The sequence below is a fragment of the Lagopus muta genome, chromosome 3 (assembly GCF_023343835.1).
Source record: "Lagopus muta isolate bLagMut1 chromosome 3, bLagMut1 primary, whole genome shotgun sequence".
Classification (NCBI taxonomy): Eukaryota; Metazoa; Chordata; class Aves; order Galliformes; family Phasianidae; genus Lagopus; species Lagopus muta.
The window spans coordinates 54667498-54690104 of record NC_064435.1 but is presented as its reverse complement, the minus strand read 5'-3'; the positions used below and the strand labels follow the sequence as shown (position 1 = coordinate 54690104).

At 37.9% G+C, this 22607-nt stretch overlaps 1 protein-coding gene across 1 annotated transcript in view; it reads right to left on the bottom strand.

The window, feature by feature from the left end:
- The window catches only part of DOK6 (docking protein 6), a 236440-nt gene extending 215478 nt beyond the window's left edge, over positions 1 to 20962 (bottom strand). The window contains exon 1 of the mRNA XM_048940757.1: positions 20579 to 20962. Within this exon, the coding sequence (XP_048796714.1) occupies positions 20579 to 20644 (66 nt within the window). The 5' untranslated portion in view covers positions 20645 to 20962. The remainder of the gene's footprint in view (positions 1 to 20578) is intronic.
- Positions 20963 to 22607: the final 1645 nt, after the last annotated feature.

The following is a 22607-nucleotide window of genomic DNA, read 5'->3' as shown; positions in this document are numbered from 1 at the left end:
CCAGCGTTCACATCAGTATAGAACCACTGCAGAAACACAGAGACAAAAAATAAAGACATACACAGTGCATTTTGTTGAACGCCTCTAAAGAGGACATTTAAAGTGAGGTATTCAATGAGCAGCCACAGATTCTGAATTTTTCAAACCAAATTTTATCAAGTTTCTGCACTTAAAAAAAAGAACTTGGTGCTCTCTTACTTAGCATGGTGTGTACTCTCTCTGTCCCATCAACTTAGTATGAGACTCCCTCTGTGGAAGCTCTTCATTCAGTTTTAAACTAGTGTTGATGATTACTACTGAAAAGCCAGTAAGAGAAGAAGTGACAGAACAAAATGCAACAAAAAGTCAAGTAAGATCATGCAACTTGAAATAAAGATAGCTTATAGATAAAGATAACTTATAGATAATAGAATTACACAGCAGCAAATGAACCCACGTGTCTTCCTGGATGCCATTACAGCCCTTTTTAGATTGCCTCTGTGTGACAAGGTGACAAGGTTGCAGAAGTACCGACAAGATTGAACACAGAAACCAGTTACCAGAAAACAAGTGGACAGAGAGAAGAAATGCTTCTCAACTCTAACAGTGCTAAGAGAGTAGCATGTTTCCCATAAGACTGCCAAGCTTTTAAGATCAACCATCCCACTGAGACTGCTGGAGATGATACATATGCAACACCAAGCACATCTCAGAAAAGGCTGGGGTTACACACAAACAAACACCAACACCTGTTGAACAATTCAGATCCCATCCTTGAAGACTGCTATACACAGACCAAAACTACATCACTTTGTACAGACCTGAGGATAGGAAAAGCCCCCAAAATTTCTTCTGACCACAAACCAAGAAGCTCATGGTACGACAGGGCAGCCCTCTGCATTTGGCTATCCAGCCACACTAACTCTGCATCATTACTGTATTATAAGGAAAAAAAGGTGTTCTAAGCAATAGTGGTTGTAATTTATGCATCCCCTCAATTTCTCCTGTTATTAGAAAAAAGGGAATTTATAACACTGACAAACAGGCAGTTGTATTGCTGTTTAGAAACAAAACAAAAAGAAGCACAGTCTTAAACAGCTATGGCTTTCTAGGTCTCCAGTGGAGAAGACACTAGGAAAGAGCAAAGATTAAACAGAGAGCTGGCATTCCTTGAGCCCCAAGGAAAATAGTCACATTGCCAAATGAAATTTCCCAGCTGCCACTAAAGCTTTGGAAGTCCAGGGTTATGTGACCTTGGACAGAACTAAATATTTGAAGACACAGCCCTAAGTAGTCATCATAGAAGAGGGTGAAGATCAGAAGTAAAACAAAAGAATAGCATGCTGGCAGAAGTTGCTTTTGTGGGGCAAATAAAAGCAGAATAGTAATTTTCAGAGTTTAGAACACTTGAATTGAAACAAGCTGCTGACTCGACAGCACTGACAGCAGATGCTTAAGCCAGAAAAGATTCAGAGAATTTGAGAGTAAAACACAAAATGTAGCTGCTCATTTTCTATTATTCATCGCAGATGTCTGTTGAATTGCCTTAGTTGAGGTAGAAAGAGCGCACCAAAACATCAAACTAAATCATGAAACCTTCTTCCCTATTACTTTTGTCTTGTGTCTATCTTGGCCACATATGATTAGAATCATTGATCTGTATGATCCTAGGCTTGCTTTACTTTTTTTGAAAACAAGAACTGACAACACACGTTTAGCCATGTTTTCAAATGCGACTGGTGAAGTATCTTAAATTTCACAGTTCAATTATTTCCAGTCACAACAATAAAATTATTAACACTGCAGCTACAAGAAAATAAACACCACTTATACCCAAAGACTTCAAACTTAAACCACTGTGCTGCAACATTTCTGCAGCAAATCTATAATCACATTTGTATGTTACATTAATTTCAAAGACCTCTTCTTTAAAGAAAACTAAATCATCACATAGCAATATGAAGTTACAACACATTCTTTAGAAAATGACCAACCAAAATACATAGTCTAGTTTGTTAGCAGCAGCCAATTTTCATTAGCTAACATCACATTAGATGCATATGATAGAAATGAACATGAGTTGTCATTGTTTCTGTTTGCCTTTAGCAAACGTCAGGAACAAATAATAGAGAACACACTACATAACCACACAAAAGAAATATTTTAGAAGAAACTGAAGAACGGACATTTTCACGCATCTATTTATGTTAACTTTCTTTTCCTTCCTAAATATATCCATTTTATTATGTTTAATAATAAAGATAAAGAAAATAAATAAATTCCTTTTTAAAGAAGGAAATTATTTATAATCAAATATATTTCTCTGTGAACATACTCAAAATCAGAATGATCTGACCTAGTGACTATAGTTAATCACATATGAATGCAAAACTTACATGCAATACCTAAATATCTACATTAGACACATTATCCATGCTCTTTCTTCCAATTTACAACAACAACAAAAAAAAACCAACTATGAAGAGCTTCATCCAACTGCAAACACCTCAACTACCTATTCAAATCACCCCAAGCGTCCTCAATCAAATGTAGTCACCATGACAACAACATGCTATGAGTTTGGTAGAGCCATCCATTGATTAAAGAAAAGAAAGGCATAATAGCAATTTTTTTTTTTTTTTTTTTTTTTTTTTTTGAGTAGGAAAAAGTATGTCTTTATAAGGGCTATGTCATTACTGGAAAAAGTAATTATTTTGCAATCGGTTAATCCTGATAAGCTGAACAGCAGTTCTGCACAATTTCAGTTTAATAACAGACAGTTATACTTTGAATCTTTTATATCTTCAGATTCATTTATTTAAACAAAGTGGGCTTCTCAGCCATGTTCTTAAGGTTACTACATCACAAAGCTTCCAATAATACTCTGTCTAAAAGAGAATATAACAGAAAGCAGTAAATACCATGCATTATTCCACAATGTTTAATGCATGTTAGAATACAAATTGTCTATTTCAGAAGTTTGATTAGCTAGTGAGAAATAAGATAGGAATTAATATCTCACTTTTTCTTAGACAGGCAATTTCAGTATGGTAGCACAATGGCAGGTAGTAAAAATACCGTATCTAAAATAATATATACTTATGTGAAAATAAAACGAATGCTTTATGCTTCTGAAGTGTTATTCTCAACTTACGGAATTTTGATTCCACATCACTTAAAATACAATTGCCTAAAATACAAGTGGAAGAAGCTGTCAGAAGAATTGGAATAGGAGATTAAATAAACTTAATGATCATTTATAGCACAGTCACTGTAGATGTGATCCACTGTATGAAATTCACACAGAAATAATTCCACCAAAAAATTACTGGTAGAATATTAAATTTAAAATGTAAGCATACGGTGAGTATGCACATCCAGTTCAAATAGTTAGGACATGACATACCAGAGTTAATATTTCTGCAGCAGTGTTACCCAGATCAAATACATGGTAGTTTGTTTTCCAGTTTTTAAGATCGTTTTTCCTCCTTTTCACACATCAATAATTGAAAAGAAAAGGCTGCAGGAAGTTCATAATTTTGCTGCCACTGCTATTTGACTAACAACCATTTTCTATGCTAATAGAGAACACGCACTTCGATGTTTCTCAGCAACGGGAATTAAAATAACTTTTTGTTTTGTTTTGTTTTTAAGCCCACAATAAGGCATACAAAGCGTTAAAGAGACCACAGATCTGTGGTCTTGCCATTGCAGTTTCAGAATGCCACTTGCATCTTTAGAGCTTCTTGAAAGCATCATACTATTCAAATTCTACTAAAATCCAGGTATATTTATCTGCATCTGTGGGTAATAGAATAATAGGTCCTGAATCATACATGTTTAATGAAAAAAACAATGATATGTTCTGCAGATAACCACAAGAGTTTGCTGAATAGTGTGGCAAGACGAAATCCATTCTTGTCAGCTGGACTAGTGAACTTCAGAGATTTATTAAAAGCACTGAGAGATTCAGCCACTCCTGACTTCAGTTTGGTGTGCATTTATCTGTGGACAACAGTTTTGTTGATGACTATCTTATTTTATTCTTTGTCAATCTTTCAAGGCTGAACTACTCGGCATTATGGGCTACTGCAAAGGATACAAGAAGTTGAAGAAATTCAAAATCCATCATTTGTGTATATTACAAGAAAATTAAAATCTGTCCATTTTTATACCTATATTTTTACCATCTTAGGCCCATACAGAGATAAATATGTAAATAATAAACATAATGGAATATATTGTATGAACCAACGTTTTTCAAAGAGTATAGAAAATCTACAATCGGTATAAGCAATTAATTGAAATAGACACATCTATTATGTTAATATGTTTGACATGGATTCCAAGCCTGCAGGCAGAGTTGGGCATAATTTCAATTTAAACCACCGAAAAAAATAATATATTTATTCTTAGTTGTCTTATTATGTTTGATGAACATCCCTCATTTCTCATCTTCTGAGCATTAATAAACATTGTATTAAACCACTGCCATTGTGTTCTTCAACTATCTTTTCTTCTGTACACATTGTTATGTTGATTAATATACATCTTATGACTTGTAAGATGATATATATGGTTTACAGAATTCACTCAAGATACAGTTCACTAAGAAAAGAAAATAGATCTTAATCACGTACAAATAAAAAAAATCTCTTTGAGTACAGGGCCACGTATTTTTCAAAAGTGAAGAAAAAAAAAAAAACAACCTCAAGTGGAATTCACAACAGCACCTCCTTTTCACCCATTTAGCACCTTACAGCCCCTCTGTTCCAAGCTCAATACAAGAAAACTCACAATTTCAGAGTATTATGATAATTACAAAACACAATTTTTTTTTTTTTTTTTTTACTTCCTGGGTATTTTTATTAGTATTATATAAAATTCAAATACAAATAGAAATTATTTTAACTTGTAGTTCAGGAATAGTGGATTATTAGCTTAAAAGTCTACTGCATTAAATAATACTGCATTAAAAATAAACAAGATATCTCATTTCAAGGACAAAACTTTTAAATTTTTAATTCAAAAGTCCTCTATCTATTTAGCAGACAGCTTTTGTTATATTCAGAAACCTGGATGAAACCACAGCTTAATAAATAAATGTTGACATTAAGTCAGAATTAAGGTATCAGAAAGATGAAACTATTGATGTAGATTATTCTAGGCTGACAGACATAACTGGAGTTTCTCCATTTACACACCCCAGATCGCAGATCTGCTGGCTCTATGCAAACCTAACAGTTGCATCTGCCCTCTCCTTCAGAAAAAAAAAAAATATTTGAAATTCACGTGAATCAGTGAAGTAAGCATCCAGCTAGCACTCCCACCACAGACTTATTTCAGTAATAGCCTTACAATGCCTAACTCAGGAGCATTTTGCTGCTCTTCTGCTCAATTTCAATAGCCTGAAACAGGAAATCTAACACCACCACATGCTGCAATACTTCATCGTCATTTGTTACTACAGCAAAGTCTGCTGTTTGTCCTCACACTCTTGGTACGAGTGTGACTGTTTCTTTCTAGTTAACAAATTTTAGCTTGCATTAAACCTTATCAGTAAACATGGCAGTACTGCAAAATCAGCAATTAAGGCCCCAATAGCTTCAACCAATTAGGGCTGCTGTGTGCCAAGAGCTACAGCAGAGACAGATTGCACGTCGAGTTTATTAACTCATTCCTCTTGCAGAAGAACAGCTAAGTGCCTCTTCCCCAGCCCCATTAAAGTAGATGTAACTGTTTTACTATGGCATATGCTTTTTGCCTTAGAACAGGAAAAAAAGCTCTCCAAAGCTGTGAATTTTTCATTTGGGAGCTTTTGTGTTTACATAAGAGAAGTGCATTCCACACATCACTATACCTGTTGCTGTACAAACAGTACTTTTACTGCTTTCAGTTTTCAAATGTCTAAATCAAACTGTTTTTCCAACTGTTTGTATCCTCATGCCCTACAAACGTCTCCCCCAATTCCAACAAAATCATATAATGCGAGTGCTCTGATAGTGACTTGACTATTCACCAAATGACAGAAGGGAACTATTATGATCAAACTTTTGGAAATATGTTTACATAGATACAAATAGGCAGAAATGGATGGTAAATTTAAAGGGAGATGAATATTTCAGTGAAAAAAATGATGTCTATGAGATTTTGTTTTTAAGGAGAACTTTAATGTTTCAGGAGTGCATACTCCTTAAGGCAGAGACCACAAACACAACTTTATTTGGCATTTCCAGTCTCCTCAGCACATTGCTGCATGACAAATCATGAAAAGTTCAGCATTGCAGCGTTCCAAAGAGCTGAAAACCTTCAGAATTTTTACTGACTGCAGGCGGAGGCAGGCCTACAAGAAACTATATTATAGTCAGATTTCTTTACCACAAGAATACACATTCAAGTCTAAGTGTTAGAAAATGCCATTCATTGCATCTGAAGACAACTAGAATGTAATATTTACAGCAGTTCATATAATAGATGGTATTTAATGCAATCATTAATATTTCAGACTAATTCTGAAACAGAAGAAAGAAGAAACCAAGATGCATATGAAACAAAATTTATATTTCATGAACCTTAATTGCTGTAACTAGGGCATAGGGATTAACAGCCTATACTTAAGGCATCTGGTCCAGAGAATAAAATATCACACAAGAATTTCATCTTTACATTTTGGAAGTTAAGTTTTTTAATGCTCCTGATTCTGATTTGAGTGATATTCCCCAGGCATTGGTATTGGGGCCTATCTTTCTTAACATCTTTACTGATGATTTTGAGAATTGAGTGCACCCTCAACAAGTTTGCAGATGGTACCAATCTGGGAAGAAGCATCAATCTGCCTGACAGTAGGAAAGCCCTATAGGGGGACCTGGACAGATTGGATTGATGGGCTGATGTAAATGGGATGAAGTTCCACAGGTTCTGCACTTCTGTCATGACAATCTCATGAAATGCAACAGGCAGAGTGGCCAGAAAGCTGTGTGGAAGAAAAAGATCTGCATCGAAGCTCAGATGAACAAGAAGTTGTAGTGCGCCCAGGTATCCAAGAAGGCCAACAGCACCTGCCTTTTATCAGAAATAGTGCAATTAACTGGACCAGGGAGGTGATCATCCACCTGTACTCAACTACTGTGTTCAGTTTTAAGCCCCTTCCTACAAGAAAGCCATTGAAGTCCTGGAGCGTGTGCAAAGAATGGCAACAAAGCTGATGAAGAGTCTGGAGCACAAGCCTTATGAGGAGTGGCAGAGAAAATTGAGATTGGTCAGTCTGAAGAAGAAAAGGCTCAGAGGAGACTACTTTTCCCAGGTAATTAGCGATAGCACAAGAAGAAATGGCCTCAAGTTGTGCCAGGAGAGGTTCAGATTGGACATTTGGAAAAATTTCTTCCCAGAAAGAGTGGTGAGGCATTGGAAAATGGTGCCTAAAGAAGATGCAGAGTAATCATCTCAGTAAGTGTTAAAGGAAAGGGTGGATGTAGTACTTAGAAACATGGTTTAGTAAGCAATACTGGTGGTACACAGATAGTTGGACTAGATGATTAGGGGGTCTTTTCCAACCTCAACAATTCTATGAAAAAGATTAAATCTTATTTACTAACACTTTCTTAAACATATTAATCTACCTATCTCAAAAGAATACATTAAAAATGAGGAACATAATTTTCAGCTTAATTTTTAATGCCATTTTTGGGGGTTGATAGAACTCTACTTTATGAAACGGTTGAAACAAAGGACTGAATAAAACTTGACCAAAATTTTCACATTCATGGTGAGCTTTGTGGCTGGTGTGTACAATTCACAAAATTTTCAGAGCTACTTGCACAGCCAAGGGCAAATTTGGCCCTTTTACCACAAACACATTTCTTCTGTATTTGTATGCAATTTCACTGCAAGTCTGATTTATTGAACAGACTCTACTGGTAAACAAAAATTAAAGTACTCTTAGTAATCAAGTATTGCTTGTTTAGCTTCTTCCATTTTCACTACCAGTAGTGATCATCTTAAGAGCCATGCAGGGAGCAGTTTTGCTTTGAAGTTAACTTCGGAGAGCTATAAAGAGCAGAAATGAACATTTTCCCATTTCAAATCTTTTATTTTAACTCCGTTTTATCTACTGTACATTCAACTCAGCCGTGAGCATCAGAGAGAGTGCAGCTGTGGGTTAGCTCATGTCAATGCAAATCAGTATCATTTACAACTTTTTATGTTCTCCTGGACTGAAAATCCTGACATCCTGGGAGAGGCTGTATTTCTTCGTATGCCTTTCTACTGACAAAATAGATGTTTAGCCCATTAGTTAAAGTCTTTTTTAATTAGCACAAGTAAATCAATTATGTATATTGAGAAGAGTGTTTGTTTAAATAAGAACAGGTATTTACACTTCAGTAATTTGCAGACTAAAGAAAAGTGCAAGTTTTGCTATCAGAAAATCAATTATTTACTCACAGACTGATCTAAGAAATGTTTCAGATAGACAAAAGTGGAAAGGCAGGGAGAAAGGAGAATAATTTTGAAGAACAGGCATAATCATCTCACTACAGTTTTAAACTCAATTTTGTTCAGATTGCAGGGGAGGAGATAGTCACCTAGAATAATTTTTTTCAGAGGATATATTAACATAAGCCTTAGAATACTAGAATTCTAGAAACAAGCATTTTGTCAAAAAAGAAAGAAAAAATTGTTTCTGACATCATAAGTTCTAGAAAATACATTTCTAGAAAGATTTTGAAATGTATCTAGCCTCTGGGCTCACTAAGGTCATAAATTTCATTTTGATAGGTTTTTGTGAAAATAGCATTTACAAAATATTTTGAAGTCTAGAAAATAGATACAGAGTCAATACATACATATTCTTCTCCCGTCCAAAATAATCCCTAAGCAATACATCCAAACACTAAGTGAAAGCTGCTAGACAGACATTCATTCCTCAAAGAAGTGCACCACGAGTCTTGCTACTATAAGCTTTCTTCTCACTGCCTGTACACCTCATCTAACTATTCCAGTTTCTCATTTTGTGGCTTCAGCCTTGATAGTATCTCAGACATCCAAATCCAATATAGTGTTACCAATACGCTCCACTGCCAGTTGTTATCATTACCTATGTTCTCTCTCACAATTTCTAAGTATTGTTTTCATCTCAAAGAAGTGCTTGAAAATAGTCACCTCTACTGATCCTTCACAGTCATTCAAGTCAATTCTTGCAGTAACCTAAATCTTCTAAAATAGCAATGATCTAACAATATATTGTTTGTCTTCTGGGTCTTGGGCAAGTCCTGTATTATTACCTTATTACCAAAATTAAGTCTTTAAGTATTACACTGTCTTCAAGAATTACAGAATCTTATGATTCATTAGGAACTCTGAAAACATAAAAACAATTCCATTCTTAATTTTCCGCATAGACAACAGAATAAACCAGTTAGTTTGCTTAGTATTGCCCTTTATACCTTCTACTATATATTGATAGATATGTATATTTCTTATACATCTCACAGCACTATCAGCAGTAGCTGCTATCAGAAATTCTGTTCCAATATGTGAAGATCTCATTGTTTTGTAGATCTCACTTTCAATAATTCACATTAGCTAGCTAAGTTTTAGATGTAAACGGAGATTTACTGCTGATAAACATTTTTGCCTGCTGCACAGCCTTTAACGCAAAAATGTGAGATCTTGCCACTTGTCAGAAGCAATTAAAAGTGTACTTACACAGAATAGCAAGATTTAATAAAACAATTATATATGCCAGAAACAGTTGGTCTAGTTCAACTACATATTTGCATTACAGTAAAAAACAGGGGTTCTTTTTGCCTATTTTTAACATTTTCTTTCCTCTTTTTTTCAACCTTGGGATGGGTCTACATCAGAATTTTCATTACTTAAAATAAATAAATATGATTAATTATTGGAAAAAAAAGTAATAAGATGAAGAGCTGGGTTTCATTAAACATTTTACTATCTAAGTGCGTTGACACAGCATGAGTTTGAGGGTATACTCAACCAATATGTTAGGGTAGGTATCTAGTACCTTTAAAACCTTCTCCTTTGAGCTGAGACCTGGGTAAAGTGAACACAAATCTCACACTGATTTCAAAAGACTCTTTGGTTAAAAAGAAGCCACTGCCCTGACAATACTTGTTGTTTACAATGCTTCTTTTGAAAGAGCTCACATTGGCATTACCTTGAACAAACAATAGTTTAGATACCATATCTGTGTTGTTTTTTTTTTTTTTCAAATATCTTGTATATTTATTTTCATTAAACAATTTTGTATTTTTTTTTTAATTACACAAACTGCATAGATAGATTTCCTTAAGAGACAATGTATGAGCACTTTCACATAGAGAGTATGCATTTCTACTGTTCCATAGAGATGGGTCTGTAAGACTTCATGCAGTTTGTGGGATATACCTATTGTGTCTACTTGTAGAGATGGCAAACTCCAAGACATTTAGGGGCAAAATGTACAACCTAGTAATATTTACATGAGCCTGGAAGGTAAAACGTTTTCAACTTGTTTTGTGGAAGAATATGCAACTCATAAGATCTGGAGATAACAAAATCCCCGTGTCTTTGATGGCTGATCACTTCTCCAAAGGAAAAAAAGTTTCCTTAGGAACACCACTAGCTCCATTTTTTAATGATATTGTGCCGTTTGACAAATACTGCACATTTATGCAAGTCTGAAACCAGACATTTACATCTGCAAATGCACATCAGTAACCCTAGCAGTTATTAAATTGCCTCATGGACTAAATTTAGATTTCAGAATTGTTCTGACAGATAAGATGTGAATAATTGTACCTTTAGCATTTTCAGTGATACTGAAATTGCTTTTAATAAATTACTTTTAGAAGTGAAATCATTCAAGACTTCAGATTTTGTGCTGAAACTGTGCATCATATAAGGTGGGAGATACAACAGTCTCATCCAAGTTAATAGCGTCAGATCTCCCTGCCTTTCTGGCATTGACATCTGCTTCTCAGATGAAAATTGACAAGCAATTATTCGTATCAATAAAATTTGAGGAAGAAAAGAAATATTACTTCATGTATAATGAAAGACAACAAATCCTCAGCCATTTGAACAAATCCTGACTCTAAAAAGAGATGTTTTATAGAACTCAGTGAAATATATTTTCAAACTGAAAGTAATGGTCTTCACTCAACTTCAAAACAAACATTGCCTCTGCTTGAGCAGAGAACTGGACCAGACAACCTCCAGCAGTCCTTTCCAATCTCAACCATTCTATCATTGTGACTCAAACTATCAAAGACAAATCCTAAATTACTCATGTTTTCTGTGCTGTGTAGTTTTCACCATGTTCAATGCTAGCCAATCTACATATAAAATAAGATATCTACCAGAAGTTTACAGTTTAAACAGACAAAATTAAGAAGTAATGGAAGAAAAGGTTATACTACTTCTACAGGTAGAAAACTGTAGGCACAGAAAGCTTGTTTCCCATTTAATCAAACAGGATTCTTTACTCTGATGGCAGTATCAGGAGCCTTAATTCAGCTTTAGATGTAATGTATGTGGTATACACTGGGCTTAGTACAATAGAGAGTAAGTCTGGAATGAAGCAAAGTGCTCGAGGTTACAAATTCTATCTCTGAAAAAGACTAAAATTTAACTCTTCTCACATACAATGCAATGTGTAAACACAAAGATTTCCATTTTCTAGAAAGAGATTATTTAATTAACAATGCAAAGAGTTCAAAAAACCCTACGGTAATTTAAGATACAAAGACAACGGAAAAAAATACACTTTGTTTTACTATGCTTCTTGTTACAATTGTGAAAAATTACCTTTCTAACTATATTGCTAGAATATTGTTGTTCTTTATGTATACACATATATTCACAAAAAAATGCTTTCCACCTGAAAGGCAAAAAGCAGCTCACCTGGAAAAGATTTCTTTTTGCATGTGTATCTCCATAACTCTCAGCCATTGCAGGGTTATCAGTAGCAGTATGTAACGCTCTGAGAGTAAAATACCAAGCATCAAATATCTGTTTGATACTCAGAAGTAAAGAAATTTTTTCTCAGATACGAAACTTAAGTCATCCCAGGTGCGGTCACAATCTCCCTCAGACAACGAGTTAACTCCACATAACTCAAAAGCAAGAATCACTAACATAAGAGTACACAATATGACTGATATCATTTTCCACCTTGCATAACGGCAAAATTTACACTCCATTAAGGATTATGTCCTATGAGAAGCTGAGGACCTTCGCTGCCTGATACAGAACTCGGAGAGATCTGAATGTGTTTAGCAACTGAAAGGACTGTGCACTGAATAGCTATAGATTGTTTTTATTGTGTCAGAAACACAGTTCTTTTCTGCTCTGGGTAGAACATCCTGCTGAGGATGTTCTGATGAGCAGAAAGAGCTTAAGAGTTTCAAAAGGAAAAACAATTATCGTAAGAAGTACTGATATTCCTACTGCATCAACAAAAATTACTTCTATCAGCAAGACAGTGTCATGTCAAAGTACTTTATTATTGTCATACTAAACTAGAAATTAATAACTCAATACATCAAGTTAAAATGGAGAATCTCCACATTCTTAGTAAGGCCTCATATGTTTCATTTTTTTATATTCTCTCATCACATTTGAGCTAATGAGACATTCATCACTTCAAGCATTTTATCTAAGATTTCATTCTCTACAACTAGTCAAATGAACAAAAAAGAACAGTGATAATAAATTAGATTTATCAGAAACATGCCTAAATATCAACTACAAATGTTGTCTCTTCTTTCTAGGTCCAGGATAAAAGCAATAATTATGACTACTTCTTCAGAAAATCCTTTTTGATTATTATTTTGTATAACTGCTTATATTATATTCTTGTCTTCAGGCTAGAAAAATAAATTTTTGCATGAGTGAAAATAATGCACCAACTGGATCTGAGGGCAGAGGACTTCAGAGGAACAGCATCCAAAATGCAGGATTAAGAACAGAAAGCACTCAAACTAAAGCGAGCTTCTTGTTCAAAAGTGCTTATTGGGTTATACCACAGTGAAAGGCTTCTGATATTAAACTTCTCTAGTAGCTTTTTTTGCAATTAACAAGTAGGAGAAACAAGCTGAAAAGGCATTCTTGCATAAGAAAGAAGTCTGTAGTCTATTTCTTCAGATCTAATCAATATTGTGCCAACACCACACCTTTCCAAAGTTCAGTCCAGGTGACAGTCAGTTCAGGGGCAGTAAGAACCAGCAAGACTGCTGAAGAGAGAGAAGAAAGGGCAATATTTTAAAAGATTTACACACACTCATTAACTATCATCCCAGTTTATGCGCACCTACAGTGGACAATAATTCATTTGGGGCTCCAATTGCATGGTCCTATAATCTCTCTCAGTAGGTCAGCAGTGACATTTCACAGTATAACTGTAGAAGGACTGCAAAACATGGGAAATGGATTTAATGGTGGTGTTCATTGAAAAGGATATTTCATTAGAACTTCACAGATTACATTCTTTTTTTTTCCTGTGTTTTCTAAGTAAAGTCAAAAATTAGCATTCATCTGTAAAATCTTCACAGTTCTGGTCTTAGCTTCCTGAGCAAGACTCTGCCTATCCTAATCAGTGAAAGTACTCCTGCAGTCAGCAGATTCCATTCTCAGACCAGCTGAAAATCTCAGTGTCTGGAAATCTCTCAACTTGTACCAGTTTTTAGTTCTATAAATCAGTAATGGCACTAAACATACAAATTTCCTTCTCAAATTTGATGCATACATTCTGAATAGTAAAATAGCATTGATACACAAAAAGAATTTACACAATTTGAAAGCGTTAAGATAAGTTACATACAACTGCTTTCCCTCAACTTGTCTTTATGCTTGCAAAATTTGTCCTACAGCAAATAAACTATGTGCTCCTTTACCTTGCTTGACCTAAGTGCAGACATTTCAGTGTTTAGAGCTGAACAATGTATTTTATCTGAAAAAAAGTTTTCAACAAAACAACAGTCAACTAAAATACAGCATCAATATCTTTCTGAATGCTAAAGCTGCAATGCAAATTGAAGAGATTAAATATGCAAAATGCAGCACAGCATTTATAATTATTATTTTAAATCTAACAGATTCGAAAGGCTACACTATGCAGTAAAGTAGCCAGGTTTTGCTTTAAGCATATTAACTTAAAGACAAAAAGGATGTCAACTGGTATCCATACATATTACAGTATTCTTCACCTTCATAAAAGAACAATAGTTTACATGGCTTGCTTTGACTGCATATGAGTATATTAACAGTATTATGACATTTGTGAAAAGCAGATAAACTACCAGATCTTTCAAATAACCTAAAAGACAAACTTTGGAGATAGACACAAAAATCTTTATTTGTCCTTAAATGAACTAAGAGCATTCCATAGCATGTCTTTTTTTGTTGTTAATAAGAATTTCTCATTAGTACCTATCTGAAATGAATTCTCTCTGTACAGCTATATATATAAATGTATAACTAACAACTGGTTCCCATATGCTGTCGCCTGAATATGTTGTTGCCAGGCAACCGCTATAAAGCATTTTGCACTGCTTGCAAAAATCTGAATGAGTGATTTGAAGCAAGATTATTTCAAAAAACTAGAAAGAAAAGTCACTATGGGAATGACATGAATAATTCCTTGTGCATTTCAAGGATTCGTAGAGAACGATCCTTACATAATAACTGATTTGTGAAAGGACAACTCCTTTGAGCAGTATTTGAAGGGCATTTTACAACAACAAAAAAAAATGTGTGTTGTATGCATCCGGCTAATGTTCCCTCTTGGATTCTGAGCCAAAGCCATGGAAGTTAATGGGTTCCTTTAAATTGACTTCAGGGTCTTTGATCAGGTCTTTAATGTCTATCATAGAACAAAAATGACAGCCTGCTTAACAAGAAACCAAAAGGCCATCATCCCACAAGAGAGACAAAATGCAAATAAAATGTTGCCATCTCAACATAGACAAGAGAAGAAGGTCAAGTCTACAAACACTTCTTGGCATAATCTTCATACAGCTGAGGTGTAATCTCCCTGAGGCTAATGATATTACACACAAGGGTAAAATAGAAGCATTTATAATCCACTGATAACAAGGAAGCAACATGCTACCTGCAAGAGAGAAACTATTTGTCCCTTTAAATAGGTAACATCCATTACAAAGTTTACAGATACTTGGCTACCAGACCTCTTGAGAATTAAGTGAAAAAACACATCAAGGGAAGCAATTGGGAAACAGCAAACTCGGAAGCACTTAATACAAGTCTGACTCACAAGTTTCTTTAAATGCAGAGATTAGTGAAAATCGGACTTCTGTTCTTCTTTACAGTGGCTGCAGCACAGTTCTTTCCATTTGCTGCATAAATATGCTTAATCAATAAGAACTGCTCCAAAGCTCAAAATGATTGTTCTTTCCATAATAACCTAATTGGAAATCCATACATTTTCCATTTAATTCTGCAAAACATTCATGTAACTGTAGCACAAAAAAAAAAAAAAGTACTGAAAGCACTAATTACTAGTATTTAAAATGATACTTTCAATATTAAGTAGTAAATGTGACTACTGTCCTTAATGGATTACAGCAAAATCCTTTTAATTCTCTACCTTAGCTTGTCTAGAACTAGCATGAAAAATGAACTCTCTTACTTGAAAGCAATCTGGCATCTAAATCATGTCAGATTGGAGCTTCACTGAAACTAAAATAATGTATTACAAACAGGAATTAAGTTTTTAAAGTTTCATTTGAATTATTTTCATGCTCTGAGATGTAACGCACACTTCAGATCACGTGTTAGTATGTAATTAGAAATGCCATTCTCAATATTTTCAGAAAGTATGAGCAGATTTGCCGTAGAAAATACCACAAAATAATATATGAAAAAGACATCCATCCTAGGCTGCGCTGCTTACTTGGGCTTTTCTATTTATTTGTTTCTTGTTCTATGGAAACTCAAGGAATAAGAACCCTCTGCTCTGCCCTCTGCATTCATCAGGACCTCATTGCAAAGCCACTGTGGTCAATCAACAGTTTCAGGCTTGGGACATGTGGCAGATCTTTTCACTTTCTTCACCCTAAATATACACATAGCAACAATTAAATGTCAGGATTTTGTAAAACATGTAAACTGTGCTATTTCAAGAGTAACTCGGCAGCAATCACAGCTTCACATTCATAACATTGTTAGCACTGATTGATTGAAAACAGGGTTAAGGGCAGGAGGAGAAACACTCTGTTCCTCTCCAGAGAGCTGCTCATAATGATTTAAAAGCATGGTTAGAAATCGAGGGTTTATGCGGTAAAACTTTTCATTTGGTGACTAACAGCAACCTGTTATTTATTACTCAATCAAGACTGACTGGCAGGTACAATTTTCTCTTTGGATAGCAGAATTAGGGTATAAGTTGAACCAATCAGGGAATAATTCTACTCAGTACATAGAAACACATAAACCCCAGTATTTATTCACCAACTGAGTGAAAATTTCCATTAAACAGGACTCTTTTGTTCTCCAGTCCAAGCTTGCAAAAAATTAGACAAAAACAAACAAACAAAAAGATTGAGACTTCGAAGGTTGATTTGGGTCATAACAAGACAATCGAAGTGACACAACGCTCATTTTTAATTGGACTTCCTAATGTGACATCAAATTGTTTTTCTTCTAAGAAGCAGCACTTCAACAAGGCATGAAATCCTTGCAGCTTAGTTTATTAAGAGACAACAAAGGGATTCCAATCTGATACAGGAAAGTTTCAGCTATGAGCACAGCCAGTGCAGTACAAAATTGTGTCATATGAATTTTAATGTAACACAACTATGAAAGACTCCAAAAGAACAAAGGCAGTACAGTCCTATTCCACACTACACAAATGACCTATTCTGATCTGAACAGCACACCACATTACAATCAAATTTATTTCAAAAGAGGGTCGCACAGGTCAAATGTAATGGCTGCAAGAATGAGGTATTTCCTTTATGTGGTATTAGAGAAAAGCAAAATATCAAACAGTGCAGGAATGCCAGAGCTTTGAAAGGAAAGGCATATTTGGGCTACAGAGAAACTGGATCTTAAGAAGATGTTTTAATTACAGCTCTCCTTACCGACCACAGCTTCCAAATTTCAAGGATGTTTGACATCTTCATAGAGGAATTGCTAGTATACATACGAGAGAGGCTACTACATAGATTTCAATGCAAGTTTAAAGTGTCAAGACACCACAGATATGCTTTATATACAGCCCACGCTTAACAAAGTAAGAGGACAACATACCTCCTCTAACTGGCTGGATAATTCTTCCCAGCCTAACAACATGCAGGAGCCATGACACTAACAGCAGAGGCAGATGGCAGCTCATAATAACAACAGAGGGGATGGTAGTGCTCCCCCATTTTGGCATGCTGAGGATCCAACCCCAAATCAAAAGCAACATAGAAATACCAGAACATCAGAGTTTGCCTGAAAATATTAGACTCTCAGGAGTGCATTAAAATGTTTATCTTAAATAGTTCCTAGTCCCGACTTCTCAGTTCAGCATGGATGTTTGCCCATTCTCTTTGGCTGGACACATTTGCTCATAATATAAATCTAATCTGAGTGCACATGGGGAGGAGGTAGCCAGGGTAACAAGCACCCAGTGCAAGGTATAGCCGTAATAAGGCAAAGGTAAATGTGGTACCTTGTAAGAAAAACAAAATCACAAAGAGTTTCTATTTCTCAAAGTACAAAATCAATAAGGAGGGTACACAGAAGAAGCCTTACAACTAAGCCTGCTGAAAACTAAATTCTTTGGAAATCAAATTCTATCTGAAAATTCACCCCAAGCTCAAGGTTCTTTAGAAGATATGCGATATGCTACCTGCTTTTGCTTTCCACTATTATGTCACTCAACGATACCTGGAACTTCACAGACTGCATTACATTGAAGCATCTTCCCTTTGATTCTCAGCCAGGGCTCCCTCAGACACAGAACAAGAAAGGAATAAAAGCTGTACTGGAAGAATTTCCATCATGAGCTGGCCGCCAGCCTGAAGGTTAGCGTTAGTTTTATTGCCCAAATCTAGCACTACAATTGGCATTAGCCACCTCAGCTCTCCTAGTTCTAATCTACATTTCAGGAGACATCAAAACATTTATAAGATGTAACCATTATCTCCCCCAAAAATAAATTTAAAAAAAAAAAAAAAAAAAATCAATAATTTCCAGACTGTAAAAATTAAGCATAACTAGCTTGAGAATTCTACACGTAGATAGAATTCTATTTCAAAATGATCTTACACTTGAGCTTCCATAGCCCATAGCACCCTTCCTTCCCCACCTTTTAGTATTTTTTGAAGGTTAAAAAGTATTCATTTGTTAACAAACATTTGTATCCCTTGCATTCTCTTACAAATGGCAGCTCTACTATAATTCATTAAGGTCTGCATTAGGAGACAGATATAAGGGAAAAAATAGAAACCTTTAATGTTTCACTTGGTGAATAAAAACTGCATTAATTTAGAAATTCAGTCACCAGAATCCAATTAGCTATGGATATATACTCACATATTCATACCTTTCAACCATCACATCTCATTTGAATTTCGATGTTATTTTCTACAAAATACTCTCTATTTTACAACGCATTTAATAGATTTATTCAGATATGCATCCTCATATATCATACTTAAGCTTATGCTACCACCCGCCTGAGGCTGTGTGGTCAAAATTGTCACCCCCACACACCTCATCATGAGCAGAACATTCTCCATAGATGCTGTAAGAACTGTTTCACTCCTGCATGGTGCAGAAGGATGAGAATCTTTCTGACCGTAAACAATATCCACTCAAAAAAAAAAAAAAAAAAAAAAAAGCAGTTACCCATCCACGCCCCCTGCCACCCCCTCCCCCCCAAAAATATACATATATTTGTGCTTTCAAGTTATTTTAAGCTGTGCCACAATGAAATATCACCACTTTCACCGTTTCACTTTCAGAAGCCAGCAGATTACCATAATGTAAACTCTACAATTGTTGCATATATATCATACACAAAGGTATATAAAAGTACCTGCATATATAGAGATGTGCACATACACCATTTCACACCCAGATGCTCTGAATTACCTTCAAATACAAACTTGCAAATCAGGCAGATTGACTCTGTCTCCAACTAATAGCACCAAGATGTTTTGATAGCACTGCCCACCAGCAGCACTGAGCTGGAACAAGACTGACCTGCAAAGGTTAAGCAGAGGACTGCCAGCAACAATCTGAGGCTCAGGAATTGTTTCTTCAATTAACCAGTGACCAATTCTGATTTGTGGAGCAAATCCTGGGTTGCAAAACCATTAAAGGCAGCACTCATTCTCTTTGGATTTACACCTTCTCTCAAACGTTTGAACTTAGCTCTATTAAAGACTCAGACCAAACTCCTCCTTGCTCTTTTGGCATTAACACCCCTGCCAAGACAAGAAAGTGCTCCAAAGGTCAGTTTACAGCTTGTCTCCCACCTTCCTGCATGCTATGTCTACGAAGAGAGCACAGCAGCCCTGGAGAGGAGGGGAGGGAGGAGATAAATATTAGCACTGTGATAAGCTTGCAGTATGTGACTTGCAGGGGGCAGATTTCACATGGCCACTGCATTTCAGGGAAAGCAGGAGATGGAACCCACCTTGCTGCAGAGAAGATCAGGTAGGGACCCAGGTTTCTCCACACACCCAGCAACAGTACAACAAGGTGAACTTAAAGCAGGGCAAACCCCAGCTCTTCTCCAGGTCCGATTCCCAGCCTGCAGGGAGCCCAGTCTCTTGGGACTGCTGGAGACACCAGCAGCTGCCTGAGGCAGCAGAGGCCTTGGAGCTACCAGCTCCCTGAACCTCCTTTTTTTTCTGACACTCCAAAGAGCAGGAGAACGCTCAACCAGATAAGTCCTAGGAACACCAGAAGTTGCAAAGATCCTGACCCCTGCCCCACGGCACACACCGCACTCCAACTTTGTGCTTTTCCAAGGCTCACTGCATCCCACCAGCAAAAGCGTTCGTGGCACTCAATGATAACACGTTCTTGCCCTCAGACTCGGCGAGCACCAGCGGCCAGCACCCTCAGCCACGAGCTGCCCCAACCACAAGAACTGTCTCTTCTGCAGCCACTTGCCCCCGTGCAACCCCAGCTCCTCGAGCCCCATCCCTCCAGCTCCCCTCCGCCCTGACTGAAGACGGCCCCTTCCCACAACACTAGGGCGGGGGCAGAAGCCCCGTACAAAGTTTTGCCAGAGCCTGCCGGGGCCTCCCGCCCTCTTTCCATCAAAGCCCCCACAAAGAATGGGGCAGCCGGGGAAGGGACGCCCGCGCCGCGCGCCCCGGGGCCGAAGGGACGCCCGCCGCCGCCCGCTGACAGTGAGCCCGGAGCCGCTGGCTGAGAGCGACGCCTCGAAGCGCCCGGCTTGCCGCGAGATGCTGTGGCAGCCCATCCCGCCAGCTCGGAGGGGATGGGAGCGAAGTCCGGCCGCTAGCAGCGGTGAGAGCAGCAGCAGGTCGCCGCGCCCTGCGTTGCCGGCCCCGACCCGGGGCACCGCCGCCCCCAGTGCCTCGCCCCCAGCGGCGAAGGAGAGCTCACTCACCCCCAGCTTTCTGCTGCGAATTTTCACGTAGCCCTGCTTGACTATATCGTTAAAGTTGGAGGCCATGGCCAGCGCTGTCTGCTTCCTCCCCTCCGCGCCCGGAGTCCTCCTCCTCTGCCGCCTCTTCCTCCTTCCCCGGGCCCTCCTGGGTGCCGCCGGCCGCCGGCTCCCGAGGCGCCTCTGGCATCCAGGCAGCGGCGGGGCCGCACTCCGCTCCGCTCCGCCCCGCGCTCCTCCCGCGGGTTCCGCTCCGCGCCGGCCCCAGTAGCAGAGGGTCCTCGACTCTTGCACCGGCCCCTCGCCTCACCCCGGCTGCCACCGCCCTGCCTGCCAGCCCCGCTGCGCGGCTGCCCGCTCCTACGGCCGGGGGAGCGGGAGGGGCAGCGGGCGGAGCAGGGCGGGGACACCGCCCCCGGCGCCGCGGTCGCGCAGCCCGCCTCCAGGCCGGCCCTACCCGCAGCTCGCCGCCGCGAGCTGCCGGAGCCGCGGGGAGGCGGTGAGGGGGGCCGGGGCCTGTGCAGGGGAAGACCTGGGCTGAGAGCAGGAGCTCGGTTCGGCCTCGTCGGCTTTGGCCGCTGGTGTGGAGCTGTGAGTGCCGGGTGGCTGTGCCCGGGTGGCATAACCGTGGGGGCAGACACAGGGGGGCACCGTGCCGTGCTTGCATGCGTTCGAGGGGACATGTAGGTGCCCAGTGCCGAACGCTGGAATGTCGCGTCGGTGCAGCTAACCTGGATGGAACAGACATTGAAACTACAGAAGTAGGGAATGAAAAACTTGAAAAGTGAGGTGCTATACACAGGTACTCAGTGCCCCCTGCAGCGGTAGCCATGCCTTTCGTTAATTACACTGCTCCTTGTGGTGGATCTATAAAAAAGAATGAATTCTGAAAGAAAAATAAAAGCCAACAAGCTAGATAATGGTTAGAAGAGATCTGGAAAAAAAAATGTACTGAAGCTGCTTGCCTTCGGATTAGTTATGGGCAAAACAGGCAAGAATGAATTTGGACTGTTTGAGGAAAGGAAACTACAAATGATGGATAGGAGAGTGGGTGTGTTACTGTTGTGCTAAGAAAATGCCCTCCATAAATGTTCTCAGTGAAGAAGTTAGGTTATTAATGAAAGTTTCATAGGTTATTATCCTACATAATCCTTTTCTGAGGCACCTCTATCTTCAAGTTTGATGTATCAGCATTTTATAGCATACATTGTATCCCTACACTTGCAAAGCACTCTAAGACGAAACATGTATGGATGGTTGGAAGTTTGCCTGGTTTATTTGGGTATTTTAAATCAATAGGTAATATTCTTAGCAAATAGGATGTGAAGTTTTTGTTGTAACATTTTTGCAGATTAAACCTGTTGAATTGAACTTTCTCAGCAAAGCTTTTGTGAACTTGCTGGGGATGAATCTTGCAGCAAATAGGGAAGAAAACTGATTATGGTATTTGGAATGATGAGGGAAAGCTTTGTAACTGCACTCTATACACATGAATGGGGAAAATGGAAAATAAAAGAAAAATCTTGATGTTTTGATTTCCATTTTTTTTTTTAACTATCTCAACAGAATTTGACTGACAAAAATAAATAAATAGATGGATAAAATCAGTCTTAATGTTATGATCTAAAGGCTCTTGAATTTTCATTGACTGCTGTTGGCTTTCCATCTAAGTCTAACAAGTGTGAAAATTATGATTCTAGGCCAAGAAAATTCTAATTTGCCAGCAGAATCCTTATTATTTTGTTTGTTCTGAATTCTTTTGCCACAGTCAATTAGTAAATGGTGAGGGAGATGGGAGACTGCCTCCTCTTTTCTAGCAACTGATGGGATCTGTTTTGGAACATTTGCTAGGAATAAGACTCAGCATTACTTTTATCCGAGAACAAATATGTATAAAACCATGCAGTTCTTTATGAAAGATATCATCCAAAAAAAAAAAAAAAAATAGACACAGAAAAAAATGCTTAGCATATATACACTTGGGCTTTCCTAGATATTTCTAGTGAAATGTCAAAGGGATGTGCTTGAGCTT